At 46.7% G+C, this 17,478-nt stretch overlaps 2 protein-coding genes across 2 annotated transcripts; one reads left to right on the top strand and one right to left on the bottom strand.

The window, feature by feature from the left end:
• Positions 1 to 295: 295 nt before the first annotated feature.
• Positions 296 to 6,579, top strand: RhiXN_06685 (uncharacterized protein; the record flags this gene model as incomplete). The annotated part of the gene is made up of 23 exons (XM_043326501.1): positions 296 to 621; positions 676 to 766; positions 830 to 1,146; positions 1,200 to 1,483; positions 1,536 to 1,609; positions 1,665 to 1,958; positions 3,445 to 3,585; positions 3,655 to 3,753; positions 3,811 to 3,888; positions 3,948 to 4,034; positions 4,108 to 4,129; positions 4,185 to 4,339; positions 4,401 to 4,685; positions 4,743 to 4,980; positions 5,033 to 5,236; positions 5,304 to 5,377; positions 5,430 to 5,491; positions 5,548 to 5,626; positions 5,683 to 5,739; positions 5,795 to 5,981; positions 6,031 to 6,289; positions 6,349 to 6,458; positions 6,518 to 6,579. The coding sequence occupies 23 exons, from the start codon at positions 296 to 298 to the stop codon at positions 6,577 to 6,579; spliced, it is 3,585 nt and encodes a 1,194-aa protein (XP_043181933.1).
• Positions 6,580 to 9,858: 3,279 nt separating this feature from the next.
• Positions 9,859 to 13,063, bottom strand: RhiXN_06684 (uncharacterized protein; the record flags this gene model as incomplete). Its single annotated transcript, XM_043326500.1, has 17 exons — positions 9,859 to 9,920; positions 9,980 to 10,089; positions 10,149 to 10,407; positions 10,457 to 10,643; positions 10,699 to 10,755; positions 10,812 to 10,890; positions 10,947 to 11,008; positions 11,061 to 11,134; positions 11,195 to 11,398; positions 11,451 to 11,688; positions 11,746 to 12,030; positions 12,094 to 12,248; positions 12,304 to 12,325; positions 12,399 to 12,485; positions 12,545 to 12,622; positions 12,680 to 12,778; positions 12,848 to 13,063. The coding sequence occupies 17 exons, from the start codon at positions 13,061 to 13,063 to the stop codon at positions 9,859 to 9,861; spliced, it is 2,274 nt and encodes a 757-aa protein (XP_043181932.1).
• Between the last annotated feature and the right edge of the window lie 4,415 nt (positions 13,064 to 17,478).

Below are 17,478 nucleotides of genomic sequence, written 5' to 3'. Positions count from 1 at the left end.
ACGTTGCCGTATAACGGATATGCTGTGCGATATATATATTCAGACTCTTACGGCTCCAATACAGAGCCCCTCTTATCCAAAGCAACGTTAAGCGTTTGTTGGGATTTGTGGGTTCCACATAGGCGACAGACAAACACGCCACCACGCTTTGCAATTACAAACTGCGGATAATCCAATCGAAAACTAACGGCATCTTCAAAACCTGCCAACCGCTGACAATCATTCTTTACGGCCACACCCCCTTTACCCATCTACCATCCTGGCAGTTCCAAAAGTCTCTGACAAGGAATGCATAATGCCTGGTACTGGCTATTCCTATGAACCGCTCAGCCCCGGAGCTAAATTCCAATGGATGCCTCGGCACACCCGTTTCCGGCCGCGCCAGTTTGTCACGATTTTCTTTACGATCCTTCTGCTCTTCACTTTTACTTCATTCTTTTACTGGGGCGACTTGACACTATTTGCATATCCGGAGCAGTCGCTATGGTCGTCAAATGCCACCAATTTCGATGAGATTTTTTTGAGAGAAGCCCAGTTTCCCCAGCACAACCTCTCAGCCCACTATCCCGAAGGCCGAAATGGTCGTTTTGTACGCTTTTCCAATCAAGTATGGGGACTAGGGTAAGATACTACATGTACTGGCTACCCTTCATATTGTCTTATTCACTCCCGTAGATGGAACAACCTACTACAAGAACGGTTGCTAAATACCATTCTCGCTTACGAGTCCAATCGAGCGCCTGTATTCTCACCGTTTGAGGCCTGGGTACGTCATATTTGAACAGAATTTCAATTAGATAGATTATTTACACGCCCTGACCTGATACAGGCTCATCCACCTCGCGATGATAAAACACCAGCTGGTCTACGACAGGTCCTTAAGATCCCGTTCAACGCTCTGCTGTCTGGTCCGCCAGCCGGTGCGTCATGGGGCCCTGGAGATCACCATCCTCGTGCCATTAGTGACAAGTGGTGGCATGTCGCCTGTCCGCTGCCGAAGCGAACAGTGATTAACGCGGATGAAGTTATGAAAGAAATCGGGAAGGAGCTAGATGGAGTTGCAATGATGAACCGATGGACTACTCTCCTTAAAGATAATCCAGAGCAGTGCATCGAGATTGTTGGGACTCAGGTGTTCGATTTCTAGTCAGTGCAGCCAATTGCCCAACATCCCTGAGGCTGACCCACCGTGTGACTAGCTTGATTGGTTCGACCCGAGTCCTATCGCTCTGGGATATGTTCTCCAAACACCCCGCTATTCAAAGACTCGAGGATTCGGAAATTGTCAAAGAAGCAGTGGCAAAGAACATGCCAAAGCTGCAAGCAGTCGAAGGGTTTTCCTGGAGACCTCACATCCCGGGAGCAACCAGTGTGATAGCAGGCCTAGTTGGCATACACATTCGACGAGGTGATTACTTGGGAGATGAAGGCAAGGACAATGGGCACTGTTTGCATCTATCCCAGTGGGGCAGCACGTTTACTGGTATGTATCTTTTAGTGAAAAATGTGCGCATTTCTAAAGACTCCGAACACAGGATGGAATCAACTTCCTGAACTTCTGGATCAGTTCAATCCTCCTCCACGGGGCGATTATGAGTGGGGGACAAGCGTCAGTTTACCAGACTTCAATTTACACCAACTTGACTGACTGTACTTTGCTCCAGTCGCCCGAAGTGGCTGAATACTATCTCAGGAGATGTCTCCCTACACCAGCTCAAGTTGCATCCTACCTTCGTGCCGTCCGATCTGATAACCACCGGCTCTCGCGCATTTTTATCGCCACGAATGCTGAAAAGAGGTACCTGTCCGAGTTGCGTGTTGTTTTGGCTGCAGACGGATGGGCGGAAAATGCGATCGTCACAAGTTCGGATCTAGAGTTGAACTGGCAGGCGGCATCAGTGGCTATGACTGTAGACATGTCCATCCTCTCTCGAGCTGAGGTGTTTGTTGGAAATGGGGTAGGTCTTCCTTTTTTATCTTCCGGGGTTGCCGGATTCTAACTAACCGTAAATTAGTTTTCCAGCATGTCAAGTAACATTGTTATGCAAAGGCTCACTACGGGCATGCCGTTAGACAGTGTTAGACTTTGGTAAAATACAAGGGGTGCGTTTGGTTTGGGCATTTTGAGGTAATTTATGTGTCGCTGGTTTATGGCTTCGGTGGCTTTGCTGTTCGTTGTTATACCATATATTTAGTACTCTCAGGTTGTACCCATTAGTTTGTTGCAATGCATATAATCATGTTCATCTATCTTTTTCCATAAAGGAAGGCATGGGGGGGACTGTTTGAATTTCCGTAATTTTGATGGATGTGCCCGTCAATCATGACGTGAACAATCTATGTTGTTGTCTTGACTGAAAGCTAGGCACAAGAAGCATATTCAGCTCGTATACTCTAAGAACACAGGAGTTCACACGCTGAATTTATTTTGCATATTACCTCAACTATAAATCAGAATGTTTGAAGGCTCAGCTCGGCTGTCTCATCAGTGCAGATGGAAGCAATAGCCTGATATTGCGTTATTGGTCGTAGAAACTTGTTAGGTACATAAATGCGCGCTTGGTGAGAAACGACAACTCATCGCTTAGAACATATTACTCATAAACTCGGACTGGAATGAACATACACGGGAGCCGGATCGGCTTGACGCCGAGAAATTGTTACCTGCATTGTTTCCATGTCCTCCATGTGGTCGCTGGCATCTACTGCGGCCCCACCGGCAAGTGCCAAGGGGTTCGGTGCGATTGCTGTGCCGCACGACTGATGTTCTATGTACATATACAGGCCATACCACTTTGTTATTGCTAGCAACCACAGAATTAGAAGCATGTATATTTCACACTGAAAGTTCTAGGGACCGAATCCTTAAGGTTCTACTCGAACAAGTTCGATTGGGTGCCCAGAATCAAGGGGTAGCACTCCACAGGCAAATGAGCAATCTACAAACACACTTTAATACGATAGACAGTTGCAAATTATGGAATAGCAACTACGGGAGAGTCCTTGAGACCTAAGGGCTGAAACTGCGCCGGCCGAGTCAAGGTTTCCACATTTATCGGGCAGGTTGCCTTTTGTGTATTGCATCTGCTACGCGATATGAGTTGAGCGCTCGGGCGGTGGCTGATTCCCGCTTCGACATTCAGGAAGTGCCTGTTCGAGAGTGAACTGTAGTATACTCGTAATGAAAATGTCCCTGTTGCCACTGCTTCTTATGATATGCCTGCTACAGTACTTCACTAGTATGCGAGAGGAATTGTTGGACCTTGACTCGCGCCTGGTCTGTTCCATCCCCTTCTTTACTCTCGAAGTTCTGCACAGTTTGCCTCAGCCATCTCCCCCATCTTTCTTCCCCTTGGCTATAGCCTCTCAATGACCAGCTTTAGTCGAGCTTTGAGCCTTGCCGCTCTGTGGCTGATTTCGGACTCTTTTTCACCAGTCGTTCAGGCCCAGAACATATCCTGGCAAGCACTGCCCTTCAGTCCTCCAAATTTTCCTCTGGCTGTCAAGTCTCCATATACATCAGGATGGCTCGAGGGATATGATAAAGAACTAGCAAAACAAGCACCAGGATTTGGAACTGGAACTGTACGAAGAATAATCTTTCTTTATATTTTCTTAGTTCAGCTGACCGAGAGGACTTGAAAACATTTGCAGACTCTGGGCTGGGGATGCTATGTTAAAGTCGACAATACGACGTACAGGGCTATGAGGGGGCGAAATGCTGATAATGACACCGTCCAGACGCAAACACAGGTAAGTTGACGCGAGAAAACCCCATGGTTTCGAGTACGAATTGGGTTTGGATTCTAGTTTACACCCACGCGGACGATCATCAATTCGCGTGCTGGTCCAGTTGATCTTGTTATCACGTTTTTGAGCGCTCTTGATGTGAGTATCATTTTGGTTTTCGCGATCGCCCACCAGCTAGGCAGCTGACGGGTGAAAAGACGAATGATTTGGTCCGTTTATCGCTTCCTTTCTCATATTTATCCGTCTCTGCTGTCTCCAATGATGGGGGGAGCCATGCTGTTTCGGTGGGTTAATCAAAGTCTACATCTAATAACGTGCTTGGTACATACTGAGGCTTTGATCCTATATGCATATCAGGTTTATGCTGATATCGCTGGGAGTGGGTTCAGTTATATCACAAGGCAAAAGTGGACGCTTACTTCTGCTTGTACTAGGGTGGATTACTTCTGACACTGGCGATCCGGCAGTATGGTCGACTGATGCCAACGGAAGCATTCTCATTCATCAAATATCACTTCAAAACCCTCGCCCATATTCGGAGGCCCAGCAACGCGCTCAGTGGGGAACTGTGTACCTGGCTGCTAACCGCGTAGGCTCATGGCATTCTGTCTGCCCGGGTACCTAATCATGCTTTATATATATATATTCAGACCAGCGGTACCACTTGGCAAACTGGCGTAGAAATTAACGTTCGAAGCACCTTCATCAAGTCTGGTACCTTGACTAATACTTTAGATACTGATTTTCGTGGAGTCGGCGATAGGTGGCCCACCATGGCGATCGCGCAAGACTTGGGTGACATTGCCACGCAGGCACAAGTAGTAATATTCGCGCTTGGACATTCGAGAGACCCTGCAGTGAAGTACTTTTCAGAGGCTGGTGTGCAAGCACGAAGCCTGTACTTTCGATCCAAGTTCAGTTCCGAGGTAGACGCTGTGAGCTGAGATGACGAACACTTGTAAGAGCTCCCTCCCCTGAGATATATTTCATAGGTTCGTTATGCGGTCTACGACTACGACAATGCACGTGCTGCATCTATCGAGTTCGACAACAGGATCCAGAACGATGCAGCCAGATACTCTCCCGACTACGCCTCTGTTGTTGCCTTGGCCACTCGACAGGCTTTTGCCAGCATCGAGATCACGCTCAACGGGACTGGCCCTGCTGCTGACCTACAGGACATCAAGCTGTTCACAAAGGATGCCGCAGTAAACGACATAGGGGATAGCAGTGAGTACTCAACCCATTCGGCAAAATTCATGGCGCTGAAGCCGGCGGACAGGGGATGGGGTGTTCTCGTCTGTAGACTCGCTGTACTCGATCATGCCAATGCTGATCTACACAAACCCGAACCTGGGCAACTATGCGCTTGCCTCGTTCTTCGATTACCCGCAGACTCGTGCACAGTCGTATGCACTCCACGACCTTGGTCTATACTACCCGCGAGTATTGACGCATGAAAGGCAATACCGGAACCCGGTAGATGGTGAGATATGTTCAATGTTTAACTATGCTGTATGTGGTCGCTGACAGGAGCACTGTGCGTGTGCCAGCAACGGCAAACATGATCATCATGACGTACGCCTTCATGAGGTACACTGGCGACGCAAAGCTCGCAGCAAAGCATGTACGTCGAGCTGCTGGATGTGTGAGACGATGTGGCTGACAGGGGTGTGAAGTACTACACACTCAAGGCATGGGCTGACTATCTGGTGAAGAACGCGTTGGCACACTCAGATCAGTAAGCTGATGGTACGACCGGAGCTGAGTGGGAGCTAAGTGGAGGCACACTGGCAGGCTGACCGGGGACTGGTTCATGACGACGGGTGTTTCGAACCAGACGAACCTTGCGCTCAAGGGACTGATTGCGCTGAAGGTGAGCAGATTCAGACCGGGCGAGCGGAGTGGAAGATAGCTGAGCGGAGGACGCAGAGCATGGTGGAGATACAGGATGCAGTGGGGATGAGCAATGAATCGTCGACGTATGAGGTGAGGTGGATGAAGAAGGTGAATGCGGGTGGCAGAGCTGAACGAGGATGGGCAGAATGCGGCAAAGTCTGGACTGGAACAATGGATGGAGCTGAGCAAGTTGGGGACGAAGTTCAGATACGAGTCGAGCAGCGAGCAGCCGCAGCTGCTGCATGGGCTGTATGCTGACAAGATACTTGGGCTGAACTTTGTACCCGAGAGTGTTTATGCTGCTCAGAGAACACAATGGGCTACGGGCACAAGTACGTTGACTATACCTACATAAAAGCTGTATCTGACTTCTTAATTCAGAATCCTTTGGGGTGCCTTTCAACGAGCAGTACTCTATTACCAGCATTCCTTGGCAGTATTTCACTCTGGCTGCCATGATCACTGGAGATACAAGTCTCCTTAATAGCGCTCCGTTCGCACCAATCAAGAACTTTGCTTCCAAGGCACAGAACAAGATCTATGGCCTGGCCGATGTATATGATACCATTGCAGGGGTTGCCAGTCCGGGTTACGGGCTGAGAGGCAATGTTGGAGGCTCCTATGCGCTTCTAGCCCTTGGGTAAGCGTATGATAACTTAGCCTTTCCAAGAGCTTAAGGATGACACGGGATCCACTCAGGACGCCAAACAAGACAATTACGCAAGTGCCAGCCTCCCCGTCTCCACCGCCCCCTACTGCAACGCCGTCCAGTAGTGCCAATTCATCGAAGGCATCTTTGACTAGATGGGGTACGTTGCACCAACGGCCTTATTTACAATGCCATATAGCTGAATGCGGATTACCACAGGCGCGGCTGACATATACCTACCCCTCATGTTGATTTTACTGCCATGCATGTTCAGTTTCTGACTTTTTTAACACCTTTCATTGTTTTGGTTTGCTCTTTTTTCTATTTTGGGCAGATAGCTTGATGTTGCCCACATTATCTTCTTATGCAGTTGTATTTTGTGTATCAATTTACAATGCTAAATTCACAAATGATGTGTTCTTTCATTCTGATCTTAAGAAGATGTGTTCAGGGGATTTTTCAGTACCCAAGCCATTAGATTACATACCTAACCTCCTCTTTGCCCAGTAGCATTGTCCCTGTGGTCATAGAGCCCACTGTTTCTCTTTACACACAACATGGTAGATCTAGCAGGATTCTGTTTTGATATAATCTTTGCTTAACAACCTATAGCTTGATTTTTATTGATATCAACCTTCCTGTCCTTGTAGATCCTCAAATACCTCATGGTAACTGTATGCAGATACGTAGTAATACTGGCTCTGTGTTGAGTTATTTGCTGCATATAGCATTTGCCTTTGATCAATGGAGTGCTAGGAGAGAATAATATGCACAGTCTGTTTTATTTTGCACAACACATGCATTTGTTTGATTCTTGGTTATTCAGTATTACCTCAAGGGTCTGAGCATTGCATTCAAAGTATCATACACTTGGCACAAAAACAACCAAAGTGGAGTGGGTGCTAATTTGGCTATATTCATTCAAGGTAGCAAGTACTGCATCCACATCCTCCAAGGTATCTCCAAGGCTCTTGACAACTGTAGTCCACCCAAGCTATCAAGACCTCACTGCTGTGCTATATGTGTTAGTTTTAAGAGCTGCAAAGTTCTTGACCCCATCTTCAAAATAAGCGTTATAAGTCATGTATTAAACTGATAGACCCCAAGTTACTCACCAGCCTTGATGCTTCAAGCCTCAGCTTTTTCAACCTTGCCCTTTTTCAACAGGATAGGCCCAATCTTCCTAGCAATATCTCCCCATGCATGCTCTCTGTTGTAGACACACTCAATACCACGGAATTTATTCCGAATTTCTCAAATTTAAACAAAGCTGAACGGACAACATTTTCAATCACGTGACTTCGGCGCTTATATCATACGCTAAGCGCCAAGCCACGTCCCCAAACCGCGCTTATTTGGCACACGTAGCCACCTCCACCTATGATGTCATTATGACACGTCAGTGACACATATGCATGAGTAAGACCAACTGCAGAGCGGGGTTCTTATTGGATTAGGTATTTGATTTATTGTATTTGTAATTAGCTCTCTTGTAGAATATATAAGGAGGCCAACCAACCATGGTAACACCCAGGTCAATTACCTCTTGTTGCATCCCACATTGTACAAGGGCCTTACAGCCCAGCAAGCCTACTTAAACCAATAGCTACACACCACCTTAAGCGGCTTCACTGTTGTACTTAGTTAGCTCACTGTTGCCCTTATAGGCTTGGTTGCCGTAGTATAGCTGGTTGTCATTGTAGGTAGCTTGCACACCGCCTTACGCAGTTCTCACTTGTATACACCTGGCCGCAAGCGCCCTCTGCCTTGACGTCCTTACAGACATCTAGGACACTAGGTAATCAACCTTACGTTGGTTACAAACCATTCTGCAACACCCACCACTAAGATCCAACCACCAAGAAGGTTACCTGTACTAGCACAAGCAAAATCACGTGATTGGACTCCCCTTTCAGCTGGAATAATCAAAGAGCTGTTGGTCCCACGTAGTAGCAAATTGCTATAAGGCAGACTAACCCTATTGCCTGCATACCCACGGTTGCCGCACCTTCTACCAGCAACCTCAGACAGCAGATACACCCGCTTGCAGAGATTAGACCCTACATTACGCCCGTCCACGGCTGTAATTAGTGGCACTTACTGTCCAACGCTAGGTTGTTTGACGCAGAGGTTTAGCGTTTGCGTAGTCAAGCGCTCATAAGTCCTGATATAGGCACACCCGGCTACACAGCCCCCATCTCCCCTCACTTGCCCACCATTACCTCTTGGACCCCTACTCACTCATTGTCATGACCTTAATTGGCATGACACATTTTTCTACTATTTTCTATCTTTTTTCTGAGACAGTTTCCTTTTTTGGTATATATTTATGACTCATCAAGATCACATGACATATTTGATATATGATGTGAAATTGTAAATGACTCACTGTTTTGTACTGTTGTTTTTGATGTGGCTTCTCTCTTGTATATAAACTAGGTCAAGTTGCCGCTGGAATAGCAAGACTTGACCTCTTTGTCAATTCACCTGAGTTCCTACCTACCCATTGCCCTGCTCCCTTGTTGAGCCTAGTGCATTTTACTTAAACATCACTTACCAGGCCTTTGTCGCCCTCTACCCTAAATCATACCCCTTGGGCCTTTGTTGCCCCTCTTGTTCTCATAGTCCATTGGTGATAGGGCCACGGACTTTAAGCCTACTTGTATCATAGGTCCGAGCTTAGTTGTGACAGCCTTATAGCCCAGATCCACTTAGTAGCCTACAACGCCTTAAGCGTTGACTCCACTGTACATACAAAGTTAGCCACCGCCCATATGGCCTTGGTCATTGTTGTTTAGTAGTTAGATGTTGTAGGGTAGATCTCTGCCGCCTTAAGCAGTACATTGTATTAGACACACAGCCACAAGCGCCCGCACCCTTGACGTCCTTACAGACGTCTAGGACAACACCTTACTACTAGCTGGTCTAGATTACTAAGAATACAACAAACTAACTTGCTTTAGTTACATTGTCAGTTGCAATTGATTATTACCTCATCTGACTTAGTCACCTGAGACATTACATCCTTTTGAATTGTAACAGCTGGAATTTCAGCACTGTAACACCATCCCAGACTACATCTAGGACAGCACTCCATTGAGCAAGGGCATAAGCTATATGCAGCAAATAACTCATAACAGAGCCAGTATTATTACATATGTGCATACAGTTACCACAAGGTATTTGAGGACCTATAAGGACAGAAAGGTTGATATCAAAAAAACTCAAGCTATAGGTTGTAAAGCAAGGATCATATCAAAACAAAATCCCACTAGGTCTACTATGTTGTGTGTAAAGAGAATAGGCAAGTTCTATGACCACAGGGACAGTGCTACCAGGCTAAGAGGAGGTTAGGTATGTAATCTAATGGCTTGGGTACTGAAAAATCCCCTGAACACATCTTCTTAAGATCAGAATGAAAGAACACATCATTTGTGAATTTAGTATTGTAAATTGATACACAAAATACAACTGCATAAGAAGATAATGTGGGCAACATCAAGCTATCTGCCCAAAATAGAAAAAAGAGCAAACCAAAACAATGAAAGGTGTTAAAAAAGTCAGAAACTGAACATGCATGGCAGTAAAATCAACATGAGGGGTAGGTATATGTCAGCCGCGCCTGTGGTAATCCGCATTCAGCTATATGGCATTGTAAATAAGGCCGTTGGTGCAACGTACCCCATCTAGTCAAAGATGCCTTCGATGAATTGGCACTACTGGACGGCGTTGCAGTAGGGGGCGGTGGAGACGGGGAGGCTGGCACTTGCGTAATTGTCTTGTTTGGCGTCCTGAGTGGATCCCGTGTCATCCTTAAGCTCTTGGAAAGGCTAAGTTATCATACGCTTACCCAAGGGCTAGAAGCGCATAGGAGCCTCCAACATTGCCTCTCAGCCCGTAACCCGGACTGGCAACCCCTGCAATGGTATCATATACATCGGCCAGGCCATAGATCTTGTTCTGTGCCTTGGAAGCAAAGTTCTTGATTGGTGCGAACGGAGCGCTATTAAGGAGACTTGTATCTCCAGTGATCATGGCAGCCAGAGTGAAATACTGCCAAGGAATGCTGGTAATAGAGTACTGCTCGTTGAAAGGCACCCCAAAGGATTCTGAATTAAGAAGTCAGATACAGCTTTTATGTAGGTATAGTCAACGTACTTGTGCCCGTAGCCCATTGTGTTCTCTGAGCAGCATAAACACTCTCGGGTACAAAGTTCAGCCCAAGTATCTTGTCAGCATACAGCCCATGCAGCAGCTGCGGCTGCTCGCTGCTCGACTCGTATCTGAACTTCGTCCCCAACTTGCTCAGCTCCATCCATTGTTCCAGTCCAGACTTTGCCGCATTCTGCCCATCCTCGTTCAGCTCTGCCACCCGCATTCACCTTCTTCATCCACCTCACCTCATACGTCGACGATTCATTGCTCATCCCCACTGCATCCTGTATCTCCACCATGCTCTGCGTCCTCCGCTCAGCTATCTTCCACTCCGCTCGCCCGGTCTGAATCTGCTCACCTTCAGCGCAATCAGTCCCTTGAGCGCAAGGTTCGTCTGGTTCGAAACACCCGTCGTCATGAACCAGTCCCCGGTCAGCCTGCCAGTATACCTCTGCTCAGCTCCCATTCAGCTCTAGTCATAACATCAGCTTACTGATCTGAGTGTACCAACGCGTTGCTGACCAGATAGTCAGCCCATGCCTTGAGTGTGTAGTACTTCACACCCCTGTCAGCCACGTCGTCTCACACATCCAGTAGTTCGACGTACATGCTTTGCTGCGAGCTTTGCGTCGCCAGTGTACCTCATGAAGGCGTACGTCATGATGATCATGTTTGCCGTTGCTGCCGTACCCATGGTGCTCCTGTCAGCAATTGCATACAGCCTAGTTGACCATAGCTCACCATCTACCGGGTTTCGGCGTTGCCCGTCATGCCTCAACACCCACGAGTAGCGGGAACCGAGGTCGTGGAGTGCATATGTCTGTTCACGGGTCTGTGGGTACTCAAAGAACGAGGCAAGCGCATAGTTACCCAGGTTCGGGTTCGTGTATATCAGCATTGGCATGATCGAGTACAGCGAGTCTACAGACGAGAGCACCCCATCCCCTGTCCGCCAGCTTCAGCGTCATCCATCAGATCGAACGAGTCGACTACTCACTGCCAACACCTGTGTCATCTACGGCGGCATCCTTTGTGAACAGCTTGATGTCCTGTAGGTCAGCAGCAGGGCCAGTCCCGTTGAGCGTGATCTCGATGCTGGCAAAAGCCTGTCGGGTGGCCAAGGCAACAACAGAGGCGTAGTCGGGAGAGTATCTGGCTGCATCGTTCTGGATCCTGTTGTCGAACTCGGTAGATGCAGCACTTGCATTGTGGTAGTCGGATACCGCATAACGAACCTATGAAATATATCTCAGGGGAGGGAGCTCTTACAAGTGTTCGTCATCTCAGCTCACAGCGTCTACCTCGGAACTGAACTTGGATCGAAAGTACAGGCTTCGTGCTTGCTCACCAGCCTCTGAAAAGTACTTCACTGCAGGGTCTCTCGAATGTCCAACCGTGAATGTTACTACTTGTGCCTGCGTGGTAACAGCACCCAAGTCCTGCGCGATCGCCATGATGGGCCACGTATCATTGACTCCACGAAAATCGGCATCTAAAGTATTAGGCAAGGTACCTGACTTGATGAAGGTGCTTCGAACGGTAGCTTCTGCGCCAGTTTGCCAAGTGGTACCGCTGGTCTGAAAATATATATTTAAAAAGCATGAGTAGGTACCCAGGGAGACAGAATGCCATGAGCCTACGCGGTTAGCAGCCAGGTACACAGCCCCCCATTGAGCGCGTTGCTGAAGCTCCCAATATGGACTAGGGTTTCGAAGTGACATTTGGTGAATGAGAATGCTTCCGTTGGCATCAGTCGACCATACTGCCGGATCGCCAGTGTCGGAAGTAATCCACTCTAGTACAAGCAGAGGTAAGCGTCCATTTCTGTCCTGTGATATAACTGAACCCACTCCCACTGATATCATTGTACACCTAATATCAATATAGGATCAAAGCCTCAGTATGTACCAAGCACATCATCAGATGTAGACTCTGATTAACTCACCGATACAGCATGGCTCCCCCCATCATTGGAGACAGCAGAGACGGATAAATATGAGAAAGGAAGCGATAAACGGACCAAATCATTCGTCTTTTCACCCGTCAGCTGCCTAGCTGGCGGGCGATCGCGAAAACCAAAATGATACTCACATCAAGAGCGCTCAAAAACGTGATAACAAGATCAACTGGACCAGCACGCGAATCGATGATCGTCCGCGTGGGTGTAAACTAGAATCCAAACCCAATTCATACTCGAAACCGTGGGGTTTTCTTGCGTCAACTCACCTGTGCTTGTGTCTGGACGGTATCATTATTAGCACCTCGCTCACCTATGGCCTTGTAGGTCGTATTGTCGACTTTAACATAGCATACCCAGCCCAGAGTCTGCAAATGTTTTCAAGTCCTCTCGGTCAGCTGAACTAAGAAAATATAAAGAAAGACTATTTTGCGTACCATTCCAGTTCCAAATTCGGATGGTTGTTTTGCTAGTTCTTTATCGTATCCCCTGAACCATCCTGATGTATATGGAGACTTGACAGCCAGAGGAAAATTTGGAGGACTGAAGGGCAGTGCTTGCCAGGATATGTTCTGGGCCTGAACGACTGGTGAAAAAGAGTCCGAAATCAGCCACAGAGCGGCAAGGCTCAAAGCTCGACTAAAGCTGGTCATTGAGAGGCTATAGCCAAGGGAAGAAAGATGAGGAAGATGGCTGAGGCAAACTGTGAAGAACTCCGAGAGTGAGGAAGGGGATGGAACAGACCGGACGCGAGTCAAGATCGAACAATTACTCTATACTGGTGAAGTACTGTAGTAGGCATATCATAAGAAGCACAGTGGCAACAGGGACATTTTCATTACGAGTATACTACAGTTCACTCTCGAACAGGCATTTCCTGGATGTCGAAGCGGGAATCAGCCACCGCCTGAGCGCCCAACTCATATTGCGCTGATAGATGCAGTACATAAAAGGGAACCTGTCCGATAGATGTGGACACCTTGACTTCGCCTAGCGTTGCGGCCGAGGCGAGATGAGACGATGCGAACTCGTGAGAAGTCGAGTAAGTTTCAACTCAGCGAGTTGACTAAGCAAAAATCAACCCTAACTCGCCGACTTTACCAATGGTTTGTCAGCCAGCGGGAAGGCTCGGCGCCTACGTTGGTTTAAGATTTGGCATAGTGTTGCGTATGAGCTAGTGTTGCGTATGAGCCGAGTTGAGCCGAGCCGAGCCGAGCCAACTTACTTGTGCTAGAGTAAGCAGGCCCGTGGTTACTCGGTGTGATGATTAAGCGATTTGTGCCCTTGCTCGTGTGATGGGTCCATTTCGTTGGGTTATACATATATTCAGCCTGGTTTGGTACGGTGCATGCACAATACATAAAACAATAATGAGGTTTAAGTTAGTATGTACATGGAATCAATAACTTCCAACTATTCTTCATCCTTGCAAGTCACACTCTCAAACAAATGAGAGACACAATTGAAACCATTGGGCTTGGTCTCAATCCCAGTCTCTGTAACACTGTCCAGACAGTCTCTGTGGCGCTGACGCAACGTGTGCTTCAAAACTTGCAGATATTCAACGTTTGAAGCAGAGAGGCAAGTTCTCTGAGCAGTTACGGTCAACTTGCTTGACAAGAATACTTGTTCAGACAATACAGACAAGGCTTGCGCAAGGAGGACGTTCATTGCAATCTGGTTGTCGTACACCACGGTAATGTGGGTACACGCTAATGGAGGCGGACGCTTGTGGTCGTACTACTACACTGGCTTATGTAAGGCAACTATCTAAGGCTATACTATCAGCGCTTAAGGCGCTCTACTCCTAACTACTGTCAGCAATGGGGCCTAAGGCCTGGGAGGTGTGGTAGGTTAAGTGGATGGTGAGCGTCTGAGAACTATCTAGGGGCCGGCTACTTAGCTGGCTGGGTACCTTCTCTAATGAGTAAGAGGCAAGGTAAAATCGACTTGGGGTTTCCAAGCGATTTCCCTGCTGTATATATAGACAAGAGCACGCTATCTACATGGTCTGTGCTCGTGAGAAAAGAAGAGTCCGTGTGAAAAGAGAAGCGTGCTGCGGGCTGCGCTGAAGCGTGGATTTCTCCTAAGCGCCCTTGGCACGGCATCTTGGCGCGGCATCTCGGCATGATAAGCGCCGAGGTCACGTGATCAAAAAACATAAGATACAAGGTTCGGAAAAAATACTAAAAATAAGAGAAAAATCCTGCGAGTTCAATGGTATATGTAAGAGGGTTATAACACTGGTACAGTATTGGGTGTGTATACTGATGATTCTGCCAATAAATAATAAACTCAACTCCCCCTCTTATTTTTATAAGTTCTTACCACCATTTTAATTCAAAATACATAACATATTGAGCTCAGTGAAACTTGGCAGAAACTCAGCAAAAATGCAACGCAAAGGTACTTTGCACCTCATCCCAATTGCCTTCCAGCCTATCATACTATTGTGATGTGCTTAATTCAACAATCCCAACCATTCCCCAAACTTGATCCTTGGAGACAGAGCAAAAAAAATGGTGCATTTATTCCTTTCCTTAGCTATATCCGCACTCAAACAAACTCCATACAACTACACTCATTGGCAAGTGTTTGCTCATGCCAATACTGTCTATCTATGGTATACATCAGGTAAGCAAAAGACCAAGCCAGACCCTCAATCATCACACAGTTGCCCTGAATTGACCCCACCTGATCCCAGCTTGTGAACCTTATTCTGCAAGCCAAGCCAAGTGTAAGTTGCCCACCCTTGGCCTCAGACACAACACTAGTATGAGCTAGCACCAGGAGGAGAGCCCCATCTTGGATACCATCAGATGTGTCCCAGATGTATCAAATTGCATGTCTTGATACATCTGGACATCACATGCCATCTTACATACATCTTGAACACTTGCGGATGGACCTTAAATGTTGTTATGGATATGACATTTCTCCATTAATCTGTACTTATTTTATTAATTACACTAGTAATCTTACAGTAAACAAATGAGATAAAGATGCGAACTAAGGTTTTCAAGGTCCCTCTATCCAATAGTGACCTCCACAAAACCTATAAACCTCAGGAATACCCTCAATATGCAATGCCTTTTGCATATATGCTGTTTTCTCACTCATTTAAATATATATAAATTCAGCTGAGTAGATAAACAGTAACAAGTAATATTTCTCTTGTTTGTAGTTTTTATTATTCAAGATTCTATCTTGTGGCTACACACAGAAATATTCAGGGTCCCCCCTGTTGCATAGGCAAGTGCTCCGGCGCTTAATCAGCCCTTAAGCGCCGACGCACTAAATGCGCCTTTTCTCCATCACCCGGGCATTCCACACTGCCGAATCGCTTGCGCTTAGGTGCGTCTGTTTGTACGCTCCAGAACGCTGGGTCAAACTCCCAAAACGGACAACATTTGGCAGAGTTATGCCCCATTTACTGTAAGTACCCAATGCAGCGGTATCTTACCTTTGGGACTGTTTACTCCAAGGATGAAACACTTAGCCTTGGGACATCTAAGGACCCACACAGGTAAATACTGCCTTGGGGCAAACATTGCCTGGGGGCAAATATTAGGATCTGTTGTTTGTTTACTATGTACCAAAGTATTGGCTCCCTCAAGTGTTTCAGTTGCCACATGTACCTCCTGTACCCCCTCTTGGTATCAATCATGTATATACTTGTTTGTGCGCCTTCTCAGGGTATAAAAGGACCCTGTGAAGACGCTTCTAATGCATCCTACTTTTACTCTTATATATTGACATATACACACAAGCCTTTAACAGCTTATCTGTGCATTTACTTTAGTGATTGACTCACTGTAAATAGCATAGGAGGTTATTTGGCGCACTAAGACCATAGGCCAGTCCCAACAGACACAGGGTAACCTATTAGTGTACTTACTGCAACCCTGTGCCCCTTGACTGTCACAGTTGTTGAGTTCAACATTGAGTATAGTGCAACAATACTGTAAGGATTGTTGTGATTGAGTGATAGTGTTTCAATCCACCATACCCCCTATATTGTAGATAGCTTTACCTACAATATCTCATAAATCCTAGATATATTTTAGGTAAACCCCATAAGTCTTAAGTCTTACTTAAGCATCTATAGGTCCTATACTTATTAGGCAAACCCTATAAATCCTGTACATTAGTCAGGTAACCCTCTTACTTAAGGTACTATACATAACCAACCACCTGCACTTCATAGTTGCTAGACTATTTGTTAGGAGTTGTTATTCCTGATAACCTAGCCTATATTGTGCATATATTCTGTGCATATATTCTGATTCTTAATACTAGTTCTCAGTTACTCCCATATACATCTTGTATATAGTAATTCTTTCTTACTCCTGTACTTACACAACTCTTAACAAATGTAATATAGTGGACTGTGTAAATGGAATAAAATATCATACCCCCCTAAGCTTGCCAGCTGCTGCCACCAGACCTTAAGACACTTGTTATGTGGCCAGTTCATAAATACCTCTGACCTGAGAAATGGTGTCATAAACAGAGGAAAATAGAACTAGCTGGAATTGAACCAGCTTGACCACTAAGCCATAGAGCCCTATAATTCCTCTGCTGACAACCCATGATTACACCTGCTACCCCCCAAATTTGGGCTTGGGCCAGTGTCCTGGACATGGTCACATGACCAGTACAAGTGGTTGCATGCTGGCCCAAGCCCAAATTTGGGGGGTAGCAGGTGTAATCATGGGTTGTCAGCAGAGGAATAATAGGGCTCTATGGCTTAGTGGTCAAGCTGGTTCAATTCCAGCTAGTTCTATTTTCCTCTGTTTATGACACTTGGTAGAACTTGGAAGGACACCAGTTCTATTCCCACCATGGGAAAAACTTTTCACAGGGGCGCCGCCCACCCAAAAAAGGGGGGCAGTGTCCTGGACACGGTCACATGACCAGTACAAGTGGTTGCATGCTGGCCCAAGCCCAAATTTGGGGGGTAGCAGGTGTAATCATGGGTTGTCAGCAGAGGAATAATAGGGCTCTATGGCTTAGTGGTCAAGCTGGTTCAATTCCGGCTAGTTCTATTTTCCTCTGTTTATGACAG

The sequence above is a fragment of the Rhizoctonia solani genome, chromosome 7, assembly GCF_016906535.1.
Source record: "Rhizoctonia solani chromosome 7, complete sequence".
NCBI classification, from domain to species: Eukaryota; Fungi; Basidiomycota; class Agaricomycetes; order Cantharellales; family Ceratobasidiaceae; genus Rhizoctonia; species Rhizoctonia solani.
This window is presented reverse-complemented; position numbering and strand designations above follow the sequence as displayed.